General features: G+C 35.4%; 1 protein-coding gene across 3 annotated transcripts in view; it reads right to left on the bottom strand.

Annotated features, from left to right (window-relative positions):
- PDS5A (PDS5 cohesin associated factor A) overlaps positions 1–25,224 on the bottom strand; it is a 120,030-nt gene that overhangs the window by 11,881 nt on the left and 82,925 nt on the right. For all 3 annotated transcript variants that reach the window (XM_043870733.1, XM_043870732.1, XM_043870734.1), the window contains exons 20-31: positions 22,719–22,842; positions 21,784–21,942; positions 19,727–19,795; positions 18,473–18,609; positions 15,168–15,291; positions 14,632–14,836; positions 14,002–14,116; positions 9,512–9,644; positions 8,833–8,952; positions 5,677–5,739; positions 4,767–4,912; positions 3,628–3,736 (exon numbers count right to left, since the gene is read on the bottom strand). In XM_043870733.1, the coding sequence (XP_043726668.1) occupies positions 3,628–3,736; positions 4,767–4,912; positions 5,677–5,739; positions 8,833–8,952; positions 9,512–9,644; positions 14,002–14,116; positions 14,632–14,836; positions 15,168–15,291; positions 18,473–18,609; positions 19,727–19,795; positions 21,784–21,942; positions 22,719–22,842 (1,504 nt within the window). The remainder of the gene's footprint in view (positions 1–3,627; positions 3,737–4,766; positions 4,913–5,676; positions 5,740–8,832; positions 8,953–9,511; positions 9,645–14,001; positions 14,117–14,631; positions 14,837–15,167; positions 15,292–18,472; positions 18,610–19,726; positions 19,796–21,783; positions 21,943–22,718; positions 22,843–25,224) is intronic.

Here is a 25,224-nt window from a genome sequence, read left to right on the forward strand (position 1 = left end):
AAGTGACCTTTCTATGAATGAAATTTAGGAATCAACTGTAATAATTTGAACTGATTCAAGGGAAACAAAGGACCACTATCATCATCCAAAAAAGTAAGACTATTATCTTTTCAGTTAATTAATTTTCATTTCCCCTCAAAATGTTTTCAGAATGACCGGGAAACACATATAAATCTTTCATGTTTCAAGATAAGTTACTTAAATGAAAACTCATGAAAGTAGTATCTTAAGTTAGAAAATCCAAAAATCAGCATTTCATGTTGAGGATTAAAACATTAAAGTAAACTTTATCTTAAGAGAACAGATAACACATGAAGGAAAAAGAGTAAGGTGGTCCACACAGGGTAAACTGTTAAACAGTATACAATGGATTACAATAGAGATATGCAAAGTCACCTGGTGAAAGATGGTGATTCCTGAGCAAAATAAAAAGGCCAATAAAGATGACTAAGTGTGGTTAAACCTGAAGTAGAAACCATTCACTCAACTTAGTGTCTACTACGGGTAGCGGCTGCTGTGCAGAGACTGGGGAACAAAACTGATGCTGCTCTGGTCCTCAAACAGATGAGCATAACAGATGATTAATCTTTTTTAAAGAGTAAACAAACATTTAAGTACAGATTACCCTAAGAGCAAAAGAGATTAAAGAAAGGGGCATTCAGGAAAAAAAAACAAAAACAAAAGAAACATCAATTTGATTATTCTGGGGAATAGTAAACAGTATCAGAGCAAGGCTTACCATGTGAAAAGTAAAGTGTTCTAGACAGATGCAAGAGGCAGCATGAAGCACCCAAAGAAAGAAAGAGCTTGGAAGATTTAAGGAACCTGAAGTGATGTGAGACTGGTATAAGGCAGGAGAAGCAAGCATGGGCCAGATCATGAATGCTTTATGGGACCTTTAAGAAATCTGATTTTATTTTTAAGTGCTAATAAAAGTTGTTGTTGGATAGTTGCTAAGTTGTGTCTGACTCTTTTGTGGCCCCATGGACTGTAGCCCACCAGGGTCCTCTGTCCATAATAAAAGTCACTGATGGACTTTAAACAGAGGGCAAACATAATCCAAATTATATTTTAAAAAGATCACATTGGGTGCTACATGTGGCTGACTAGATCAGAAGGAAGCAAGAGTGTTAACAAGAAGGTATAACTACTACAGCATCAGAGGTTGAGTTACTGAGTTCCCTGGTGAGCTGGTTTACATCTCTCGTTAGGGAAGTTCCCACAAGCTGTGCGGCATGGCCGGAAAAAAAAAGAATAGGGATAATTTAAAAATGGGCAAATACGAAAAAGCAATTCACATAAGAGTACATCCAAATGGTCAACAAAAATAAATATAAATTAAAACAATAGCGGGGCATTAATTTTGATACTTTAAACGGAAAAAGATTCAAAAGAACTATAAAACCGGCTGATGGTGGATATGTAGAGAAAAAAGTACCCACTTAGTAGAAATGTCAGATGTTCTAACTTTCTGAGAAAACAATATGGAAATATCTAAAATCTCTAGTATTTTACTACTTGACCAAGCAATCCCACTGCTAGAACTCAGCCCCTAGAAAAAAAACCACCAGTAAGTTTAATGCAACACTGTTTGCACTGACAAAGAAGGGGGAAGGAATTTATGTGTATACATGTAAGAAAATGATAACTCTGGAGAGAAACAACTGAACACACAAGATAAAGCTGTTTAATAGGGAAAAAAAGACTATTAAAAGTCAGGTACATGATCATATTTACATATTTATGAACATCATGTATATGTGCATATGTGTAACAAACGCACACAAAAACCAAATGAAGAGGCATGAAGGCATAGTCATGCCTGTAATCAGCTACAGGCATGAAGGAAAAGCCTCTAAAGGGCAACACTGGCAGTACTGCTTGCCTGCATCCATGGAATGTTAGTATCTTACTTCTTTTAACCACCTCCCTTATTCATTCTTCATATTACAATTTGATTTCTCTAACAGAGTGAATAATAGGAAATATTCTGATCTGTAAACATGCATATCCAACCTGTTGAATAGTTTTTATTAACTAATTAACTGGTTTAGGCATCAATCTCTTTGAGAAACTGGTTAGCAAGAAACACTCCCTTAGACCTTATCTTCTTTTAATATACTAGCAACACAGTGTTTTGAGCCTGCAAGACTGAGGACCAGATCCTGGAAAGAAATGATCATATCAACTTATGGGAGATCTGACTGGGAAGCTATCAGGCTTTTGCCAAAATACGACCTGTCTCTTTAGGCAACACTGAATCGTTAAAACATTCTTTGGAAGTATGACAAAGTTAAAACAGGGTTTGGAACAAAACAATATAACATTACAGGTCAATCAAAGTAACATTCTGGCCCCTCAAAAATTAGAATTTAAATATCCAATTTATCTTTTATACAATTTTACCGCAGAGGCTGGGAAGGTTATAGATAGCTGTTTGTACTAGGTAAACATCTGCATCCCTGTACTACCTCTTAACACACATTACAAGCATGTTTAACTAAAGTACCTGCGCCAATATGCATTTCTGAATCTAAGCATGTTTATGGTGAATATTTAATTCTATAAAAAGATCCCACAATATCTAAATATATTGGCTTCTGAATTCTAAGACCTTTGAGAGGTTCCTTGAATCTAGTGATATAGTGAAGTTCAGCCAGCAAAGAGCCCAAGTGTGGACAGTGAGAGACTGACCAAAAAATGAACCTTCTCAGGACTTCCCTGGTGACCCAGGGGAAATCCATCTTCCACTCCAGGGGACGCAGGTTCGATCCCTGGTCAGTGAACTAAGATCCAACATAACACAGGGTGACTGAGCCTGCATGCCTCAACTAAGACTCAATGTAGCCAAATAAATATATATAAAAAATACAAACCCTTATCTGTTGAGTTTGAGTTCAGACAATGAGTTTCGATAGGAAAAGTTCAGCTTCTGTGGAATGACTGTATAGTCCTATATTTTATGTACCTGAGGGTAGTTACTAAAACATCTTACAAATATCATAAATACATGGTGTGTAAAAAAAGTATGTCAAGAATATGATTCTATGGAAAAAAAAAATTAGTATTCTTATACTATTCCAACTGAGGAAAGTTATCCTCCTACCAATGTTACATTCCTTTTCATCCTGCTGAAAAATTAAGAATATTGGGAGCTACAGATAAAAGATCCACCATCAAAGAAAGAATGCATTTTTTTTTTTAATGATCTTTTTTTTTTTTTATTAGTTGGAGGCTAATTACTTCACAAGAATGCAGTTGTTAAATAAACAAAAACTCAAACATTAAGGCTAGCTCTTAAGTTTAACTTAAACAAGAAGTATTGATCTCTGGCAGGAGTCAATGAAGTATTGAAAACAAGATCTCAAAACCCCTTAGTTCCTATTCTTTCAAGGTACTGGGAAAGGTAGTGTGGTAGAAGGATACCATTATGGGTGACCACATAAAACTCTGGTTAAATGAAGAAAGTAAACATAGAATCATTTCTGGAGAGAGAAAGCACAGTAAGTAGAGGTATACACACAGGTATAGTATGTAGTATACATTAATGTACTGACCGTGGGTTTTTCACTCCTATCATTAAACTGTAATAAGAATCTGCATGGGAGAAACTCTTTGAAAATTTACCTTATTCTTTACTGGGTCAATATTCTTTACTGGTGTGACAGAAATAATTCTTACAGGGTTCTCCTCATTTTCACTAACACCAGTTTCTGCTGCCTCTGAACTCTGTTCCCTGTTGAAGAGAAACAAACCAAAGCTTCTTTATTTGATCACATGAATACAAAGTTTACTCTCTCACTATACCAATAAGAAAACAGGAGGCTTAGACTGGCTTAGAAGGCTGGCCAAGTTAGCAAGACTCTTATCTGTGGCTGCAGCCTATTGCCCTATTACACCAAGTCACTGATTTCCATTTAACCTTACTAATTTAAGAAAGAAATGCCTGCCTAAAAATCACCTGATAGATTAGTTGTCAAGAAACAAACAACACAATTATTCTATAAGCCTATCTGTTGGGGGTGGAAAATGCTAAAATCAAGCAAAAGCAAGCAGATTAAGACTATCAGTCTGTGTTCTTAATTAGCTCTGTAAGAGAGGGGGCTGCTAGAAAAGGCCACGGGAGACGTGTTTGACACCCACCATCCATGTAAACCACCGATGTCCCACATTAATATTTTTATATCTTTGGATACTACTGCTAAAAATGTGTTTAAAGCACTACCGGTTGAATTTATTCTTAAAATATCATGAAACAGAATGAAATCTTTAAAAGCCTCATTATTCAGTGTTCGTAAGAGTAGGGTCAGGTGGAAATTTTTATGCAGTAGCTAAGACAGTAAACACCTGACATGTTAAACATAGAATCTTTAATAATAAGTAGAAAATGTTATTAACAATGTTACCTTTATTCATGCTATATTAAATCTCTTGAGTTAAAAAGCATATAAATTTTTAAAAAGTTATATATTTTCAGTTTTCCTAAGTGTTAAATTTGCACATATATACACACACTTCTAAGTAAATTAGCTTTACTGTACCACAAAATTTTTTTTAACTTTTCTATACATTTAGAATGCTTAACGATTTCCCAATGTGTACTACATACTCAATCACCATCATTAATTATCCTAAAATTCAGCATTATGTTTTTCACTAAGAGGTTCCCTAAAGTCCATTTTTGTGACATGCTTTAAGAAAAGGAACTGAAAGATGAATCAAGTAGGGAGCGACTGTAACAAAAACAACTGAAGAAAAAAAATTGCCTTGGTCGATTTCCAGTGGAAGGGCTCAGCTCTGAATTTACATTAATATTGCTTCCGGTCTCCGCTCCAGCGCTCCTGACATACGGCTTCCTTCCCGTTGCTGACAAAGGCTTGTTAACAGCGCCTAGCACTCCAGCAGGCTTCGGCTAGAAATTACACACACGCATGTTATTTTATACCTTACTAACAGGAATACATACACATTTATACATATGGAAGGGATGACTGTTTTGCTTAAGCCCAGGAACTGTTGTTAAAACAGTTGTTGTTGGCAAGTTAAATCCTAAATTTATTAGAAATGATAATTCTGTAATACTGTGTATGAACATAATTTGAAGTCAGAAGTATTACTTCTTTTAAAAATAACTATGCAAAAAACAACCAACTATGCAATATTTAATTATTATTTATTGTTCAGTTAAAATAAAAAGTACCCCTAAAACACAGTGAAATACATAATGAATAAGACACAGTAAAATGCCTTACAGATAAAAACTACTGAGTGTATATAGTTTTAACAGTTTAGATACTTTATCAAATATTAAGTTTCCTTTTTCCTTTTGCTCTTTTAGATATCATATTACCTTTATAGGATATAAACTAACATTAGTACTTTAAAATTATTTCTTTTCTTTTTCTTACACGTCTAAATTTATTATATCATTTTTCAGGGATATCTGCTTTGTGAATTCTAAATAACTTGAACCCTATCTGTACTGACGAGGACACATGGTTTTAACTCAAAAATGGTTCATGGCAGAAAAAAGTCCAAGAGAACAAATGCTTTAGATGTTACAATCCACATCATGATGTCTAAGAATCAGGAACTATAAAATCTGAAAGACATTTAAAGGTTAGCAGTAATACACACAGGAGATAAAGATCCCCCAATTATCTAGTATATTAATACCTTTCCTGTTAACAGAAGTACTCTTGTCTCTTCTGAAATATAACTCTTGTCATTACAGAAGTCCTATCAAAAAAAAAAAAGCAAACGTGAACACGCATATTTTTATTGTTCATAAAAGACTTTTCAGGCATTATGCCTTACAGTAACAGGTTCATTTATGCTACGCAACCTATCAAATCATCAAAGCATATTTCATGAACCATACTGTAAGTTTAGTTTTAAAATTAAATCAAGTGACACACAAGACTTAGTCAAATTTAGAGATCAATTACGCAAATCATTTTATGTTTTTGGCTGTGCCGCATAGCTTGTGGGATCTTAGATCCCTGACCAGGGACTGAATCCAGGATATTGGCAGTGAAAGTATGGAATCCTAACCACTGGATCGCAAAGGAATTCCCTTAATCACATTTAAAATAAAACATACTTCTATTACAGTTTCCAGTTTACTCAATGAACTGTGTTCACCTACACTCTATTATAAAATTTACTTCTTTTTTTGGCTGTGTCACACATGTGGGATCTTTCCCATCAGGGGTTGAACACAACACCTGCAATGGACGTGCAGACTCTTTAACCACTGCACTGCCAGGGAATTTACTTCTGTGCTCCTAAAGCACCCAAAATGGTACTATGCATATATTAGGCACTTAATACTCACTAAAAGAACTCCACATGGGACCTCAAGAAAACTGTTTTTGTTTGGTTGCTAAGTTGTGTCTGACTCTTTTGCAAATCCATGGATGGTAGCTCACCCAGGCTCCTTTGTATATAGGACTTCCCAGGCAAAAATACTGGAGTGGATTGCCATTTCCTTCTCCAGGGGACCTTCCCAGTCCAGGGATCAAACTCCTTTCTCCTGCATTGGCAGTGGATTCTTTACCACTGAACCACCAGGGAACCCTCAAGAAAATTATCCTTACTGAAACAAAAACTTACTTTAATTAAAATATTTTGTTTCTTAGAACCATAAGTAGACTGTGCAAATCATAAAGGTAAACACACCATCAAAATCTAATAGTCGATCATCATGTTCTTGGCTGCAGTGATATTCACTAGTTAATAAATGAATTTAAACCAAACGTGGACACTGATGATACTTTCTTAAAAGTTATATCTATACAAAACTTAAAGAGTTCAATCTGATCATGTGGTGCCTCTCTGTGTTAATTACTCTGGGAATAGCACAAGTAAACCACAAGTCACAGAAGCAAAATGATCTATTATCATTCGGATGTTCATCATTTCTAAGTAATCACCTTAAAAATTATTTTTTCTTTTATTAAGATGACCCTCACACTAGTGTCATAGAAGAGAACAAAACGGCTTAAATGTGCCTATGAAGAAATCACACTTTCGATATGCACTCTAGGCAAGCCTGTATTTTTCTTTTCTTCCTCACAAAGGCTTCTATGCAGCCAAAATAAATGTGACATCAAGATATACTATAATATCACTAGGCTCACGATCTTAATATCCCTAATATTCTTGTGTTTGAACTTACACCATATGAAAAGCAGTATATTAGAAAAGGAAAGGAGGAAGATGCTCATTGAAAATGGAAAACTAAATTATTATTATGAAGGTTAAAAATATTCTAAGTTTCATATCAAAACAAAAATCAACTAGAATGAGATATAGTAACAAACAGCAATTTAAAATCTTGATGACAGGACTATTACTGTATGTAAATTCTATATAGAACTATTCTAGTCATAATAGCCCTGGGTCAGCAATAAAGTAAATTTAAATTCAAGAGCTCATGTAGGAGTATTTATAAAGAATAGTAAATTCAATTAGAAAGCAAGTAACTTTGCAATCTTTATTATTCCTATTAAAACCAGGCATAAATTCTGAGTATTAGATCATTAAAGAAAATTGGATACAAATTTTTGTTGAAATTTTTAAATGCCATATTTTTTCATTAAAAATATTGATTTTTTAAAAAAACCAAATGACAGGAAAGTTAAAACTTCAAAATATCACCTTCAAGTGGATAATAAATAAAAATGCAATCTGTTTAAAAAAGAAAAAAGTCTTAAAATCCAAATTAGCTGGAAAAATTTAAAGAGCTATTAGTTGGCTGACAAATTTACTTACATGGAAAACTTCATTTGTTGATAGCAGAATAAACATACTATGTATTACTAATAATGTTATTATTATTGTTCAGTCGCTAAGTCAGGTCCTACTCTTTTGCAGCCCCATGGACTGCCTGCTAGGCTCCTCTGTCCACGAGATTTCCCAGGCAAGAATATTGGACTGGGTTGCTATTTCCTTCTCCAGGAGGTCTTCCCAACGCAGAGACAGAACCCACGTCTCCTGCATTGGCAGGTGGATTCTTTACCACTGAGCCACCTGGGAAGCCCAATTATTAACGATACCACTAATTAATGCTTCCTTTTGACTAACTCTTACAGACCTAGGCGTATTAGTAATAGTTCACAGGTATTATCATCATCCGCATTTTAGAGATGAACAAATTGAAGCTTAGAAGAGTTAACTTGGGTGCGTGTTCAGTGGTTCAGCTCTGTCTGACTCTCTGTGACCCCACGGACTGTAGCCTACCAGGCTCCTCTGTCCGTGGGATTTTTCCCAGCAAGAATACTGGAGTGGGTTGCCATTTCCTCCTCCAGGGGATCTTCCTGACCCAGGCATCAAACCCGTTTATCTCCTGCATCGCAGGCAGATCCTTTACCGCTGAGCCACTGGGGAAGCCTGTTAACTTCGAATCTAAGACTGTCAGCTGCCAAGACCAATTCCATTCATACTAACACTTTATTTCATATATAGATGTATATAATTTACACTCTACCAAACATTTTATTTCTTGTCTGAAAAAATACTAACAGTGTTTTAATAGGATGAGATGAAAACAGTTTAAGAAATTTGAAAATTCCTCTTACATATTAGAAATATCCAGAAGGAATAGCTCACATAGGAACACCACCACCAAGCTTGATTTGTATTCTCTACTCTGTAAGGTGAGAATGATATTTTTCAGGCTTTGGAAGACAGTCTCCCCTTTCCTGATAAACTCACAGAGGTATTTTTTTTTTACTTTGTAGTCAAGACAGTCTAGTATTTGCCACCAGGATGACAGTAACAAATTTAAATAAGTTCAGTATGGTAGAAAAATGAAGAGAAGAAAGTTACCTTTTCAGGTTGTGTAAAAAATTTCACTGGCAGGACTGGATCCTTTGGTGACTCTGCATTGCACAAAGCACTTTTACTATTTATCACGCACAGGGCCACATCACACACTGTATAAAGTTTCTAGGGAGGAAACAAATCACGTAACTTTCAGGAGTGCAAAATAAGCACAGGTACCAATTCTACCCAATATGTAACATGGAATCAACACAGTAATATGGGGCTACTGTTTATTCCTTGAACATTCTGCATGTTGTCCCTGGCATTTCTTCTGATGTAGCCTCCCAGTAACAAGAACAAAAAAGTCCCCTTCATTTTACCTTAACATGAATGCCAAGTATGCATTAAAAACAACAAACCAAACTAAAGGAAACATACAAGAAGAATATCTACTGGTCTGTAACACTTACTTACTAGTTCTTAAGACAGCATAGTTATAAATTTCATTAGTTCTTATCCCCATGCTCTGTACATATTTTAATATCTTTTTCAGAGTAATAAACATTCTTCAAAATTCAATGTAATGAAAGAAAAAGTACATATTTTTATAAACTATAAGTATATATTTTTATAAGCATTCTGTAATCTATTTATTATACAATAGGAAAAACAAGTGGGACAAGGGTCACATTGCTTTTTCCCTGTAACTTCTTAATAGTCACTGGCCTAATATATATCTTACTTCATTTGTCTTGGATTCATCTGGAGACTGGGCATCTTTTGTTAGCTTGATGTTCTCTGCCATCTTTTTCATAAAGGCATGGCTATTATTTTCATTCTTTGTCATTAAAACTTCAAGCATGAACCAGAGGCACCTAAATGAAACATATTTACTTAGTAAAGAGACTAATGGAAGGTTCTTTTGCTGAGTGGATTAAATAGTTTACTGGCAAGTTCTGTTATTTGAGTATAAAGAGAGTAAAACGCTAATGATTAACAGAAATATCCTGTTAATAATATTCAATTAAAATAGAATATAACATCACAAATAACAAACATGAACATATAGCTTAATATGAGAAAGCCTGACAGTTTCATGAGGCATACACATGAAGAGTCATTCTATAGGTATTTAATAAACATTTAGATGACATAATGTGTTTTTTTTTTCATAATGTGTATTAATATCCAGCAATGACGAGCAAACCAGCATACAGCACAGTCTTGCCATTTTGACCATCTGGAAGCTACTTATCCTATGATCTAGGGCTCGTATGTAATTTTACTGTGACATAACTCTGACTTTCATGTGTTATGAGACTGGTGTGCATATAACCAGTAATTCAGCTAAATAGTCACATTTCAAATCATTTTTCTGTTTTCCACTTGTTATTTTATAGTCATTTAATACATAAAGTGTCTGGTGACACCTGAATTTCTAAGTAAAAGTGAATCCCAAATTGGGATGAAAATTAGGATCATCTGAGGAACTTACATTGCCAAATCTAGAATCAAAATCTATTTTTAAGTTCCCATGATGATTTTTTAGGCAACCACCATGGACTTACTGTTTTACTCCATCAAGAGGAGAAAAATTCACTTGAAGATAATCTGTGTGTACTTCTTTGCCTATAGTACATACATATGTTTTAAAAGACTACTGTAAAGGAAAATTCAGCATTAGGTTGATGGAGTTTGCTTTTATAGACTGTCTTGCAATAAATACTAAACTCAGTCCTTCAGGCTGACATGAGAGAACACTAACAGTAACTTGAAACCGTAAGAAATAAAAACGCCGGCAAAGGTAACACGGCCACATACAAGGCCAGACTGCTGAGCTTCTGATCTGCAACTCCTTTTTAAATATATGATTTAAAAAGCAAATGCAGGGAATTTCCCGGTGGCTCAATGGTAAAGAATCTGCCTGCCAATGCAGGAGACGAGCATTTGATTCCTGATCCAGGAAGATCCTATATGCTGCAGAGCAACTAAGTCCTTGTACCCCAATTGTTAAGCCAGTGTGCCAGAGCCCAGGAACCACAACTGTTGAGCCCATGTGCTGCGACCACTGAAGTCCATGTGCCTCAGAGCCTGTGCTCTGCAAAGGAGAAGCCACCACCGTTAAGAAACCTGAACATTGCAACTAGAGAGCAGACTCTGCTCTCTGCAAATAGAGAAAAGCCTGCCAGCAACAAAGACCCAGCACAGCCAAAATAAATAAATAAATAAATAAATAAACAAAATGCATAAAAATAATCACATACATGTGAAAGGAAACAATATATGAATGCAGAGAAGGAAGTGGCACCCCACTCCAGTACTCTCGCTTGGAAAATCCCATGGATGGAGGAGCCGGGTATGCTACAGTCCATGGGGCTGCAAAGAGCTGGACACGACCGAGCGATTTCACATTTCACAAGAGCAGAGTATCTCTACACTAGTGAAATTAACTTGCTATTACTTAAAATAGGATGTTACAACTTTAAGATGTTAAGAGTAATTATTAAGAAAATAACTAAAAAATATATCCAAAAGAATAAAAAAAGTTCCCTACAAAAAACAACTACAGCTGACCCTTGAATAACACAGGAGTTAGGGGTGCTGACCCTTCACACAGTAATTTGCATTTAACTGAGTCTTCGCCCACTGTATAATCGGTTCCTCTGTATATGAAGTCTGTCTGTATCTGTGGGTCCACCAGCTGTGGCTCTTGAGGCACTATAATATTTATCATTAAAAAAATCTGCATGTAAGTGAACCTGCACAGTTCAAACCTGTTCACACTGTAAAGTTCAACTGTAAACAGAAAAACGAGAGGCAGTAATGGAGCAATTAAATAACAAAAATATATAAGACAGAGAAAACTGACAGTTATATGGCAGAAGTAACTTCTCCCTTATCAGTAATTACTTTAAATGAAAATAGATTAAATCTCCCAGTTAAAAAGCAGAGAAGCAAAAAAAAAAAAAAAAAAAAAAGCAGAGAAGCAGAGTAGATTAAGGGAGAAAAAAGATACATATATATCTTATCTACAAGAGACTCATTTCAGATACAAAAACACAAAGTAATTGAAAGTTAAAGGATGGGGAAAAAATGCATTTCATACAAACAGTAACCAAAAGAGAGCTGGTGGCTATTTTATAATTAGACAAACTGGATTGCAAAAGACCCAGGACTGTATTTGAAGAGGATATGACTATTATAAAAACAAACCTAACAACAGAGCCCCAAAACCTATGAAGCAAAAACTGACAGAAGTAAAGGGAGCAATACATGTTCCACAATAAGAGATTTCAATATCTTATTTTCAATAATGGATAGAAAAAACAGAGAGGAGACCAAAGAGAAAACAGAAAACTTGGACAACACTATAAACCAATCAAATATATCAGACGCAGACGGAATACTCCAACTCACAAGAGCAGAACACACAGATTTCTCAGGTGAACTTGGAACATTCTCTAGGATAGACCGTAAGCCTTAACAGGCCTCGACAGCAATTAAGCCACAAGTCTTAAAACCTATCTTTTCTGACCAGAACAGCAGGAAACTTAAAGTCAGTAACAGAAGGAAAACGGAAAATTGGAAAACTCACACATACATGGAAATTAAACCACACTCTCTTACTTTTTTTTGGCCATGTAGCTTGCAAGATCTTATGTCCCTGACCAGGGACTGAACCTGGGCCCTTTGCAATATAAGCGTGGAGTCCTGACCACTAGACGGCCAGGGAATTCCCAAACCACACTCTTAAAACAATCAATGGGTCAAAGAAGAAATCACAAGAAGAATTAGAAAATACCTTAAGACAAATAAAAACACAACATACCATGCTAATAGGATTCAGCACTGGTAATGCTGAAAGAGAAATTTACATCTGATAACACCCTATATTAAAAAAAGGTCTTAATAATCTAACTGTATACTTTAAGAAACTGTACACCTTACCTAGAAAAAGAAAAGTTAACACTTCAAACTACACACTAACTTGAAATGTTTAAAGATATTCAAAAGCATTGCATACTAAGCAGAATCAAAAAGTATGTGCCAGTGATTTCAGTTCTAACTAGAATGACTTCAGTGCTCTTCCCACATCATTACTGCCTCTCTTAAGTCTAACCTTTTTCCACGTGATGGCCTTGCAACTAAAATAGGGCTCAAAGTTTCCTTAACACAGACCTAGTGTTCTAGGCAAACATATACACTACTTTTTTTGCTTTATCAGAGTGCTTTCTGGGAAATCCCCAATTAAAAAAAAGATTTGCAAATAAAATATATTTATAAAATAAACAGAAATCAGAATTGGAAGACATTCTAGGAATTACCTATTTCATATCCTGTATTTTATGTATAAGGCAACTGAGGCAGAGAAGCTCAGAGAAGTATGAAGCTTTTACTCACATAGCTGGGACTAGAACCTATGTCTCCTGAAAGAGCTACAGGAGGCAGAGATAAATGTTGATTACCACACGACTGAGTGACTGAACAACCACCACCTCAGATAAGATCAGAACTAAAAGGCGTCATGTCCCGTATAGAAAATCACAGCATTTTAAATACAAGCTGGAGGGACCAACTTAAAGGTACAAAGCGAAAGCACAGCAAAGGCAAAGTAAACACTGCTTTGAAGTTTCCTGGAGGCCATTTGTAGATAATTCTAGACCACCCTGTACTTGTTTACTCACCATGCATCAATATACAAAGTTCTATTTTACATAAAAACACTTAAGTATTTTGCAATTGTTTACTTGCCTGTCTCTCCACCAGAGACAAACCTCTCTGTGACTGGTGTAACATATCTAATTTTGTATTACCATAGTCCTGCCACAGAGTATCTTTTATGTGTGTGCATACTTTTGAGGCATCTTTTGAGGTTGAAAGTGTAGCTTTACAGAGAGAAATTTTCCCTACATGGCTTTCACATGGCTTTCTAAATGATCAAACTGATGTAGCTGAAGCCCATTTTAATACAAACAGTAAAAATAACATAAAAACCAAGTCAATCTATTTCAAAGACTCAGCTAAAGTTAACTGCAAACAATAGCAAACAAACAAAACCACCAAATAGAACTTATTAGACAGAAACAATTTTGTAAGATGAAACTTACAATTTACAATAAAAGAAAACCATAAAAAATTTTTATTCTAATGGGGACAGTTAACAAAAAAATTTAGCCTTTTTTAAAAAGTAAAAATATTTTAAAAAATTCTTTAAAAATCAACACGACTTACTCTTTAATATCACGAAGCTGATCAACATCTTGTGATCTTGTAAAATCTGGATCATGAGCTAGCAGGTGAATCATATAAGGAACTACATACTCAGGCAACAGTGATAATAGTTTCTCTAGAGTGAAAACATTATTATTAACAATAGTAATAAGAGCTTTTATAAAAATCTCTCCCTAATTTAATGTTTTAACCACTTCAGTTAACATTTTTCCCTCAGTTATTCCCTCAGTTATATCATCTGGGTGATACTGAAATACTTTTTTCAATTTTGAAGGCTACTAAAGACAAAGGATAATTTAAGATTGAGTCCCTGGCAAAGCTGGGGACTTTACTCTCCAACATCAGAGCAACGTGTTCAAATCAAGCCACGCTGCTCATCCTATAAGATAAAATGCAGTTCTTCCCTTTACGCGTTATAAACAGGACTCAGAAACTAAAATCTTAGATTTTACTTACATCTTAGCTGCAACAGCAACATTCTATAAAAGTCCCAGTGTTATACACTGTTGGCCTGGCCAGCTTATGGAAAAACGTGAATGAACTTATTGGCCAAGCCAATACAACAGAAATACAAGAAAACCCTCCACAAACGGACGTGTCTGCACAGCGAGCACTCTGAAGGCTGCTTACCAGTGGCCATGGGGTTCTGTTTAATGTACTCCCTGCGGATACTGATGTTTTTCAGCAAACACTGCCGCGCGTGTGCCCTCCTCTCCTTCACGGGGTCTTTGGCACACAAGGCAAAGATGGCCATGTACTCCAACGGGAGCAGGAGCTTCACAAGGGCCTTGTGCAGCTTCTGAGCAAAGATCTGCCTTACTTGGTAGCACTCGTCCTAGAGCAGCACAAAACCGAAACTACTTAAAAATGGTAGTGCTTTTAAATCATTAACAAAACCCTGTTTAGTTTTTAAAAAACTAGCAAACATCTACAAAAGAACACTTTAAGCATTTTTAATGTCTTCATTTAAAAAAAAGATATAATTATACTAAGGAAGTAAACAACAATTGTGGGGAGATAACAGGTTAGAATAGTAGTGATAGCAATCCCTTTTGTGCATACATCCACAGAGTAAATGGATACTTAATCTGTATTAAGTAAATAATCTGTATTAAAAAGTTTAAAGCTGAAGGCCAAGTACATGACAAAATAAGACTGTTACTTACATTAATAACAAGTGCACAGAGCTGAAACTGTTCTGGGGTTATAATTTCATGGTAGCAAGGTTCCTGAGCAAGCTTCATTATGGCACTACCAGCAGCTAATCGCAAGCGAGACATATCAGATTTACTATAAACAAACAAGAAAGAAATAAACATTTCCTATAACCACTATCATTCATAAAGCGCTTCGATCCCTTTTTGACTGTTAAGGTCTTTAGCATAATTTATACTTTAACTGACATAATGTACAAATATGAGAAAGATCCTTTGAGTCCTTGAACTCAACAGAGGGAAGAAGGCTCAAATCATTGTGACTATCTGATATTACATTTATCTGCCTTCACTAAAAAATTTTTATTTACTTATTTTATTCAGGTATAGCTGATTTATTATATTAATTTCAGATGTACAACACAGCGATTCAAAATTTTTATAGATCACACTCCACTCACAGATATAAACTCGTGGCCGTGTTCCCCATGGTGCACAACGCACCCTGGCAGCTTCTCTTCTGTGTAGCGGTTTGTGCCTTTAATCCCCACCTGGCTCCTCCCCACTCCGGTGTGCCCAGCGGCAACCGCTAGTTTGCTTTCTATATCTGTGAGTCTCTTTGTCATATTCACTAGTTTTATGTTTTAGATTCCACATGTAAGTGATAACATACAATATGATATTTGATTTATTTCACTAAGCATAATACTCTCTAGGTCCATTCATGTTGTATCAAATGGCAAAATTTCATTCTTTTTAATGGCTGCCTTCATTTTTACTTAACATTTTAGCTTAGATCCTCTACTATAAGGAACTCTGCTTTCATTTACAATAGCACCAACTGCAACACGAGCAAGAACCATTTACATTAGGAACTGTATTTCTCATTTTAAGAAGCACTCACATGTATCAAAGAAAACTTGATACTAAAAACTGAGAAATTAAAATTCACTTATCATTTAAAATCTGTTTCCCACAATTTAAAAATGCATACACGTATTTTACACAGGGGCTTCCTTGGTGGCTAAGATGGTGAAGAATCCGCCTGCAATGCAGGAGACCTGAGTCTGATCTGTGGGTTGGGAAGATCCTGTGGAGGAGGGCATGGCAACCCACTCCAGTATTCTTGCCTAGAGAATCCCAAGGACAAGGAGCCTGGTGGGCTACAGTCCATGGTGTTGCCATGAGTCGGACATGACTGAGCGACTAAGCACACACACACATTTACACAGACGTAACAGAAGTCAATCTCAAGCCTAGACATGGCTGATGAAATAGAAGGGCTATGAATTAGGAAGTGATCTGTACCCTAAAGGAAGCGGCATCAGACAAACATCTAAAAGGAAAGTATATGGAGGTGAGAGCCAGTGTCTCTCGGGTACTAGTCTCTGAGGCAGACTTTCTTTTCCAATAGGAAGTTTTCCAAGGGAATCTAGAAAGCCCAGGAACCCCCACTCCCCACCCAGTCAACTTTAACTACCTAAATAGCAAGACGTGACACTGATGTGGTGAAAGGACAATCTCCTTACTTCAACTGCTAAATGGAACATAACATAGCTTTAGTATTTTAAAGACTTCAAAAAATGTGGAAAGCTGCCCTAAATCCACAAGGGACTATTATTTCCCACACAAGGGAGAAAACATGGCACTCTTGGACCACATGACCATCAAAGCGAGCATTGGTAACAACGAAGGACTCTCAAATGGTTTCTGAGGCAAATGATTCAGGAATTTTAAAAAAATTACTAATGCTACTATCTGGGTATGTTACTCTGGAAGATGGGGAAACTGAGGCTTGGAAAATTGACTTATGCAAGTTTATACAACTAGTAAATGGAGCAGGGAGTTGTGTAAGTTTCTGATTCCAGAGTCCAAGCTAAACTATGGGATACATAATGTCTAATTAAGATCTGCCTAATATTTTATAATATGCATGTTCCACAATTGACCATTCTCCTATCTTTTGCGATGAAAAAAAAAAAAACACTGGAAAGAACATGTTAGTATGTACATTTTTATATGATTCTTTTAATTTCATGAACATAAAAATAAAGCCAAAGAATAATATTAATATTTTTAAAGACTCAGAAACAAAACGCCAAACTGTCCTGCCAAGACTATGCCCATTTATGTTCACAGGAGTAGTGAGGGAAACCGTTTTCCCTGATCCCACAGAGTAATGATTGCTTAAAAAATTTCTTTTTGATGATTTGATAGACAAGAGGTTCCACTTAAGTTAAAATTGTATTTATTGTATTTAGTGATGTCAAACATATTTTTAAAGATAAACTGGCAAAATATACTCTTCATCTTTATTGGGGACCCTGCCTGTTTATCACTGATTTGTAAGAGCTCATTATTAAGCCTTCGCTATGCACTGTACATGGTTTCCCCAAATTTAAAACTTGCTGTCCCCTACTCTTCAATTTGTTCACGCAAAGCTACTCTTGGCTTATAATAAAAATAATTTTTGATTGTTTTCTCCAGATTATCAAAGCATTCAGCATCTCTACTGAATGTAATTGTGCATTTCCTATCTCCTCCAATAGAATGCATATTCCTTAGAGGAAGAAATTATTGTATGTTTAAAAGGTTTGGCAGTACTGGCATGACAGTGTTCAATAAATACTGAAAGCATAAATGAATAGTTAAGTCTATCCTCTAACTCAAATTTTAAAGAATGCATCACAAGTAGAATTTTTCAGTTATTTCACATGAAAACCAGTAAATGAAAAATTTGACTTTTATTTTCATCTTAAAAGGTACAGTATGAAGAAATGGTGATTTCACAAGATTTGAAGACTGAACATGTGTTGAAATGGAAACAATTTTTTTTTGGGGGGCATTTGCAGAACCTTGTATAGTCTTCTGCAAACCACCAAGAGGGTGCAACTCTTTCTTCTTTGAATCTACACTGAAATTTTTATTCCTTTCCTGACACCAAAACACTACGCTTGTTCAATCACTATACTTACAGGGTAAGTTGCTTAAAGGCAGGAACTGAATTTTATCTGTTTTTACTGCAATGTTTTTCATAGTGTTTGACAAATATTCAACAAATATTTGTTTAATTGATCAAATGTTGAAGCTAACTGTAACACTGCTATAATGATTATGACTACAAATTTACTGGAAAAAGGTCAGTCTTGAGAAATGAAAATACACCATTATTGAGATACAAACCCGAAGTAAGTACATAATTTAAACACAAAACATATAGTGCAATTATAACTGCTAATATTAAGTAAATAATTCTTATGTAAGCTCTACCAACATCTTGAAGCTAAAAAAAAACTGGAAAGGAAGAAGAACCTCACCTGATCCTCTTCTGCTCTGTCAGGTCGCCCTCACTAACCAACATTGCTGATAATAACCGAAGAGTTGAATTGGCAGATTTAGACTGGTTGTTTTTCATACCCAACAGCCATCTTACCAGAAGTTTAATTGCCTGTACCTATAAAATATTAACATGCTAAAAAAAGAAAGCAACTTAAAATTCCACTTAAAGGGAAGATTTATGTTAATTAGATTAGTGAGATTACTTAACTGCCAGCAGACATGTTTTATTAAATAAGTCTGTAGGATAATAATAATGAGAACTAATACTTATTCTGTTTATGCCAGGTGCTTTATCCAGATTTGTACATGTATTATTCTATTTAATCTCCCAAACAACTCTGTGAGGGAGATATTCTTATTTCTAATAAATAAGGCAACTTAAGGCACATTACTATGATAGACAGCTTGCCCAGGCTCTGGCTTCTGAATTCAGATTTTTTCACACCTGGACACTTGCTTTTCAAATCATTTAAAAATACTGGTATGTTTTTTAAAAAATAACTAAACTACACAGATTGTAGTAGTTAAAAATAACTAGATAGACTTTAATATTTCTTGTAGTACTGAAGAACTATTTCGATCAAAAAACCCAGGAGATTTTGTAATTATTTGTAGTCATAATTGCTTGGAGCCTTATACTCAAGACTGTTATGAAATGTATGCAAGAATTAGCTAAAGGATGCAGATATCATTTACTACATTTATTTACTGACAACCTGGAAAAAGGAACTGATGGAATAAATGATGCCTATGAAGCTATTCAAGGTGAGAGAGATTATCAAATAAGATGATAAAGAGGTTTTGTTTTGAATCCCAAGACTACCACTTTAAAAATTATCTTTACTGAGGGATAATTTACATCTATCAAAAGTTACCAATATGATGACAGTCATCTGTTTCTGCCAAATAAATATTCATATGCCTGTAGATAAAAAGTGGTAAACAGGCTAGACCTGAGGTGCTTCTGACATCAATATTCTAGAATCTCTATGTAAAACAGCCTCACTGAAATCATTTCAGCAAGACAGGAAGGTCTACAAAACAAGCTGACATATATCTATATGTAACCAACTTTAACAACAACTGTAATTTGAGAAACACACAACTTTTGGTTTAAAAATAAAGCACCTTATTTAAAATGCTTTTTAAGTGTTAGGTGTTTTTTTTTTAAAGGATATCTATAAATGTTCATTATTTCAGCATAACAGTCATCAAGTTCTACTCAATTTTACCTTTGCTAGTACTTCAGGGGAAACCTCTTCATCTGGAGACCATAATTTTCCATTCTTCTCACCTGTTGACTACAGACAATTGAATAAATTTAACTTTTAGAAAAAAATTTTAAATTTTGCTCATTAAGGTTTTCATGCTGAACAACACTGTTCTCTAGGAACCCCACAAGAAAGCCACCAAACAGGGACTGGAAAAGAAGAACAAAGTTGGAGGGCTAAACTTCCTGACTTTGCAACTTAACTTATAAATCTGTAGTAACAAAGACAGCATGGGCGGTACTGACGTAAGTATGGACACACAGACCAAGAGAATGAGACAGAAAACCCTCACATACATGTTCAATTGATTTTAAACAAGAGTGCTAACACCAATTACTGGGAAAACAACAGTCTCCTCAACTAATGGTGCTGGCAAAACTAGATATAGCCACAAGCAAAGGAATGAAGCTGAACTGTTATATATGAAAATTATATTGAAAAATGGATCAAAGATCTTAAGAGTTACCACTAAAAAACTCTCATAAGGTACAGGGGAAAATCTTTCTATTCTTGGATTCAGTACATAAATATTCAGAATATATAAAGAATTTTTACAACTCAACAACAACAAACTATTCAATTCAAAGTGGGCAAAAGACTCAATATTCAAAGAAGATATACAAACAGCCAATAAGCACATTAAAAAAAAATCACTAGCCATTAGGGACACAAACCAAAACCGTAAGATATTACTTTGCAACTACCAGGATGACTATGATCAAAAAGCCAAGTAAAGAATAAGTGTTAGCCAAGATGTATAGAAAAAGGAAGGTTTGTGTATGGCTGCTGGGAATATAAAATGGTATAGACACTGTGGAAAAATGTTCAGCAGTCCCTCAAAAAGGTTACCATAGAATGATCATGTGATCCAGCAATTTCACTCTTAGGCATACATCCCAAAAATCTGAAAACAGGGACTCAAATGTTCATGTCAGCATTATTCACAACAGTCAAAGGGTAGAAAACACCCAAGTATATATCAATAGATGAATAAACAAAACGTAGGTTAAACATACAATGGAATATTATTGTGGCACAAAATGAAGTTCTGATACATACTATAACATAGATAAATCTTGAAACCATTATATTGAGAGAAATAAGCCAGATGCAAAAGGATAAATGTTGTATGAGAAGAAGGTATCTAGAATAAGCAAATTCATAAACCAGGCAAGTAGAATAAATGTTACCAGAGATTGGCGGGGAGGAGGTAATGGGGAGTTACTCATTAATGGATGTAGAGTTTCTCTTTGAAATGATAAAGTTCTGAAAACAGGTAGTGGCAAATGGTTATACAACGATGTGGATGTATATGTTAGGTGGTGTCTTGAACCACTGTGGAGATTTACCCGGCCTTCCTGGGTTATCCCTTGTGTACATGGGTGTATACATATGTTATCAAACTTGTTTGTTTTTAATAAAATGAAAAACCAATAAGAACATGGGTGTATATAATGTAAGTGAACTGTAAATGTAAATGGGGTAAAATGGCAAAGTTTATATTATGTGTATTTTACTACATACAAAAAACAGAACCATCTTAAAATAGAATTTATGAACAATCCAGCCACCATCTAAGAAGTGTCAAATTTCACATCTGTTGCCAGCCTTGTCTATCAGTAGCACAGAGAACAATATGACACCGTGGAGTAGGAACTGAGGCTCTGGCCCTGCCCTTGCAGCCTTCACTATTATATTCAAATGGAGGGAGGATAACGAGGAAGGAATGAACTGGCAAGTATTTTTTTCTGAGTTTGAACACTGAGGGTTCTGTTTTTTACTTCATGATTCATCTATCTCATGTTCTCAATTTTTTCTTGAAGAAAAATTCTAGTAATAGCTACACAGCAAGATGTTATTTATTTATTTATTTTAGCAAGATGTTATTTTAAGTAACAAATAACAAATAAAAAAAGTAAGAGAATCATACACAGAGAAAAGCAGACGTGTTGTTTCTGTGACAAATAAAGATGTAAACAGTCTTAATCTTATGATTCTAAATTTAATGAGACACTTACCCTGTCATTCATTAGCAGATCTTTAACGATAAAATTTGCTACTACAGATTTCATTGGGGAGGCAAACTGATCTGGTGCTAACATAGAAATGTGGCCCAATGAAACTAACGGAGTTATAAGTTGCTCTGGTACATCAGCATTCAGACTCCTACTGAGTGGCTATAAAAATAAAACAGTCAAAATTACTAGTTTGCTTTATAGATATTTAGACATTGTACAGAATAGTGTACGTTCCCGAGTCCTCCTGAATTTATTGTGCCCCAAAAAAATCTGTTCTAGAGATGATTAAAAGTCACTTCAGTCATATTAGACACTTGATTCTTGTTTCACCTATTGAGATTTAACAAGATTGAAACAATGTAAAAAAAAAGGAAAGCGTAAAACCCACATAAAGTAAAAACAAGAAAATTCTCCCATGGTCAAATCAGCCTTATTTTTAAGTCAGTTATGTTGGTGGGTTTCTTGTCCTGTGGGAACATTTAAAATGACCATGGATCATAATATTTAAGTCCACTGGGTTCTGTTCATATTGTATTCAGTTTATGACAATAGGAATACCTTTCCAGTAGCAGAATCAGGCAAAGGATCATACATAAGGAAAGGCAAACAAAACTAATTTTCAAGTAGGGTTCTTAGGTCCATAACAGCTTCTCAAGCTAAATGGACCACTGAGCCAATAAAGCTAAAATTAAGTAAAATAATGTAACACAAAATACATAAAACATCCTTCAATGTGTAGTATTTGAACATACAGTCTGATCTAAAGGCAGGGAATATCTAAAGTACTGAATAAAATAGAGTCCCTGCTCCCATGGAATTTATATTTTAGAGTGAGACTAAAGAGCCTAAAAAAAAAAGTGACTTTTTAGCTTCATCAGACCACAGAGAATAAAAATAAAAATCAACAAAAACACATCATATGTAATTATATATACCTCAAAAATCTGTGCAAGCTGGACTTCTTTATTTGTGAATATGGCATGTATACAGTGAACAGCCTGTTTTGCTTGGTGTGGAGTACCTCTCTTTGCCTTCTGATGTAAAATGGGAATTAAGGTCCTAAAAAAAAAAAAATCATAGTTTATTTTAAAAAAGCCCATAAACCACCAGTAGTTCTTTTGGTTGTCTCCTACTTCATGAGTAACTATTTGGAGGTATGCTTGAAGAAAGCTTCTCTTCTAAACTACCTGATCTATAAAAAGATTTAAAGCCCCTTTCCCCATCCTCAAGTACAATATAAGAAATGCAATGCCTCTAGAATAAAAGGGCTACTCCAGGAAACAATTTTCTTTTTAATTTAAGCTACCTCATAAGTATGGAGAGATAAACAAGCCACTTTTAATTTATAATCTAAAATTGCCCCATGCCATATTTTCACATGTCTTCTAAGAAAATACTCCTAAATTTTCCACTTCCCTCTCACAATCCTCTTCAGTTGTTTTAAAGCAGCCATGGGGAAAAAATGTAGCAAAAGGCCAAATTTCATTAAAAAACAGACAAGAACGTACTAGTGAAAGAAAATATGCAAATAAAGTATGGCATGTTTCTATCAAAATACAAAAAAATTGGCATATACATCAAATGGATAAGACAAAACATTCATATAAAATATACATCAAAATGTTAAGTGACTCGCTTCTTTTATAGTTTCTAAAGTTTCAGCTTTTTATAATGAACTTAAGTATTTTTTTTTACATCAAAAGAAAATCTGTAAGCCAAAACAAAAATTTAATAAAAGACACTTGCTTGGGAGGGGGGATCGGGATGGGGAATACGTGTAAATCTATTGCTGGTTCGTGTCAATGTATGACAAAACCCACTGAAAAAATAAATTAAAAAAAAAAAAAAAAAGATACTTGCTAAACATCTGTTGCAATACTACTACTTTGTAGATTATAAGGTCAATGATAGCAAACCAAGAGCAATAGTGACAAAGGGTCACACTGTAACAGCGCTCCTCAACCTTTCTGGCACAGGGGACCAGTCTGTGGAAGACAATTTTTACCATGGATAGGGAGGGGAAGATGCCTTCAGGATGATTCTCATAAGAAGCACACACATGTGCAGTTCACAGAAGGGTTTGTGCTTCTGTGAGAATCTAAAGCTGCCGCTGATCTGACAGGAGGGAGAGCTCAGGCGGTAACGAGCAGCTCTAAACACAGATGAAACTGTGCTTGCTCCCCTGCTGCTCACCTCCTGCTGTGTACTGACCTATGGAATCAGTGCTGATCTGTGGCCTGGGGGCTGGGGACCCTTGTCTTATAATAATGGAAGGCTAGATATTAATGGCAATACTCTAAACCTTTACGCACCTCAATCAATAAACTGGAACATATGCTAGTCAGTGTGAAGTCTACCTTGAAATTTATGAATGTGCCATATTTGTCTCCATAGGGTTTAAAATAATGAAAAGGATTTTCATGCATAAATATCAATACATTCCTTGACTGAGCACTGTTGGAAGTCTTTCTTTCAAATTCATTTACCAAGGTAACAGTTCTTATAAATAAGGCCAGTCAGTAACAAAAGAAGATAGAGTTTTGATCAAACCGTCGTTAAATATATTATTAATTCTTCTTAGCCTAATGAAAGGATGATGCATAGGTCAACTTTAACCTTTCTCCTTGTTCTTCTAGTGTGCTATAATCCAGTTACACCACCAGGGTTGTTACTGAGGGCTGCAGTGTTGCGCTTCTCTGCTTTTTCAATAATCCCTCCTTCCTTCCCAATTAGTCTTAAGAAAAGCTATGACAAATCTAGACAGCCTATTAAAAAGCAGAGAAATCACTGCCGACAAAGGTGTGCTATAGTCAAAGCTATGGTTTTTCCAGTAGTCATGTATGGATATGAGAGTTGGACCATAAAAAAGGCTGAGTGCTGAAGAATTGATGCTTCTGAATTGTGGTGCTGGAGAAGACTCTTGAAAGTCCCTTGGACAGAAGATCAAACCAGTCAATCCTGAAGGAAATCAACTCTGAATATTCATTGGAAGAACTGATGCTGACGCTGAAGCTCCAATACTCTGACCACCTGATACACAGAGCCGATTCACTGGAAAAGACCCTGATGCTGGGAAAGATTGAGGGTAGGAGAAGGGGGTGACAGAGGATGAGATGGTTGGATGGCATCACTGACTCAGTGGACATGAGTTTGAACAAACTCTGGGAGATAATGAAGGACAGGGAAGCCTGGTGTGCTGTAGTTCATGGCGTCACAAAGAGTCAGACACCACTTATTGACTGAACAAGTCTTAAGAACAAGAGGTTTTATTCCTCATGTCCAAAGTTACCTGTTCCACTGTTCCTTCTGGGATAGAATTCTTTTAAGTACATCCTTTACCTTAAAAAAAGTATAGATTTTCCCACCTTGTAAAACTCATAATAACTTTGGCCCACTGTGTCAATCATTTTTTCTATAATGTACAAAGATAAAGATGATCAT

The sequence above is a fragment of the Cervus elaphus genome, chromosome 17 (assembly GCF_910594005.1).
Source record: "Cervus elaphus chromosome 17, mCerEla1.1, whole genome shotgun sequence".
Lineage (NCBI taxonomy): Eukaryota > Metazoa > Chordata > Mammalia > Artiodactyla > Cervidae > Cervus > Cervus elaphus.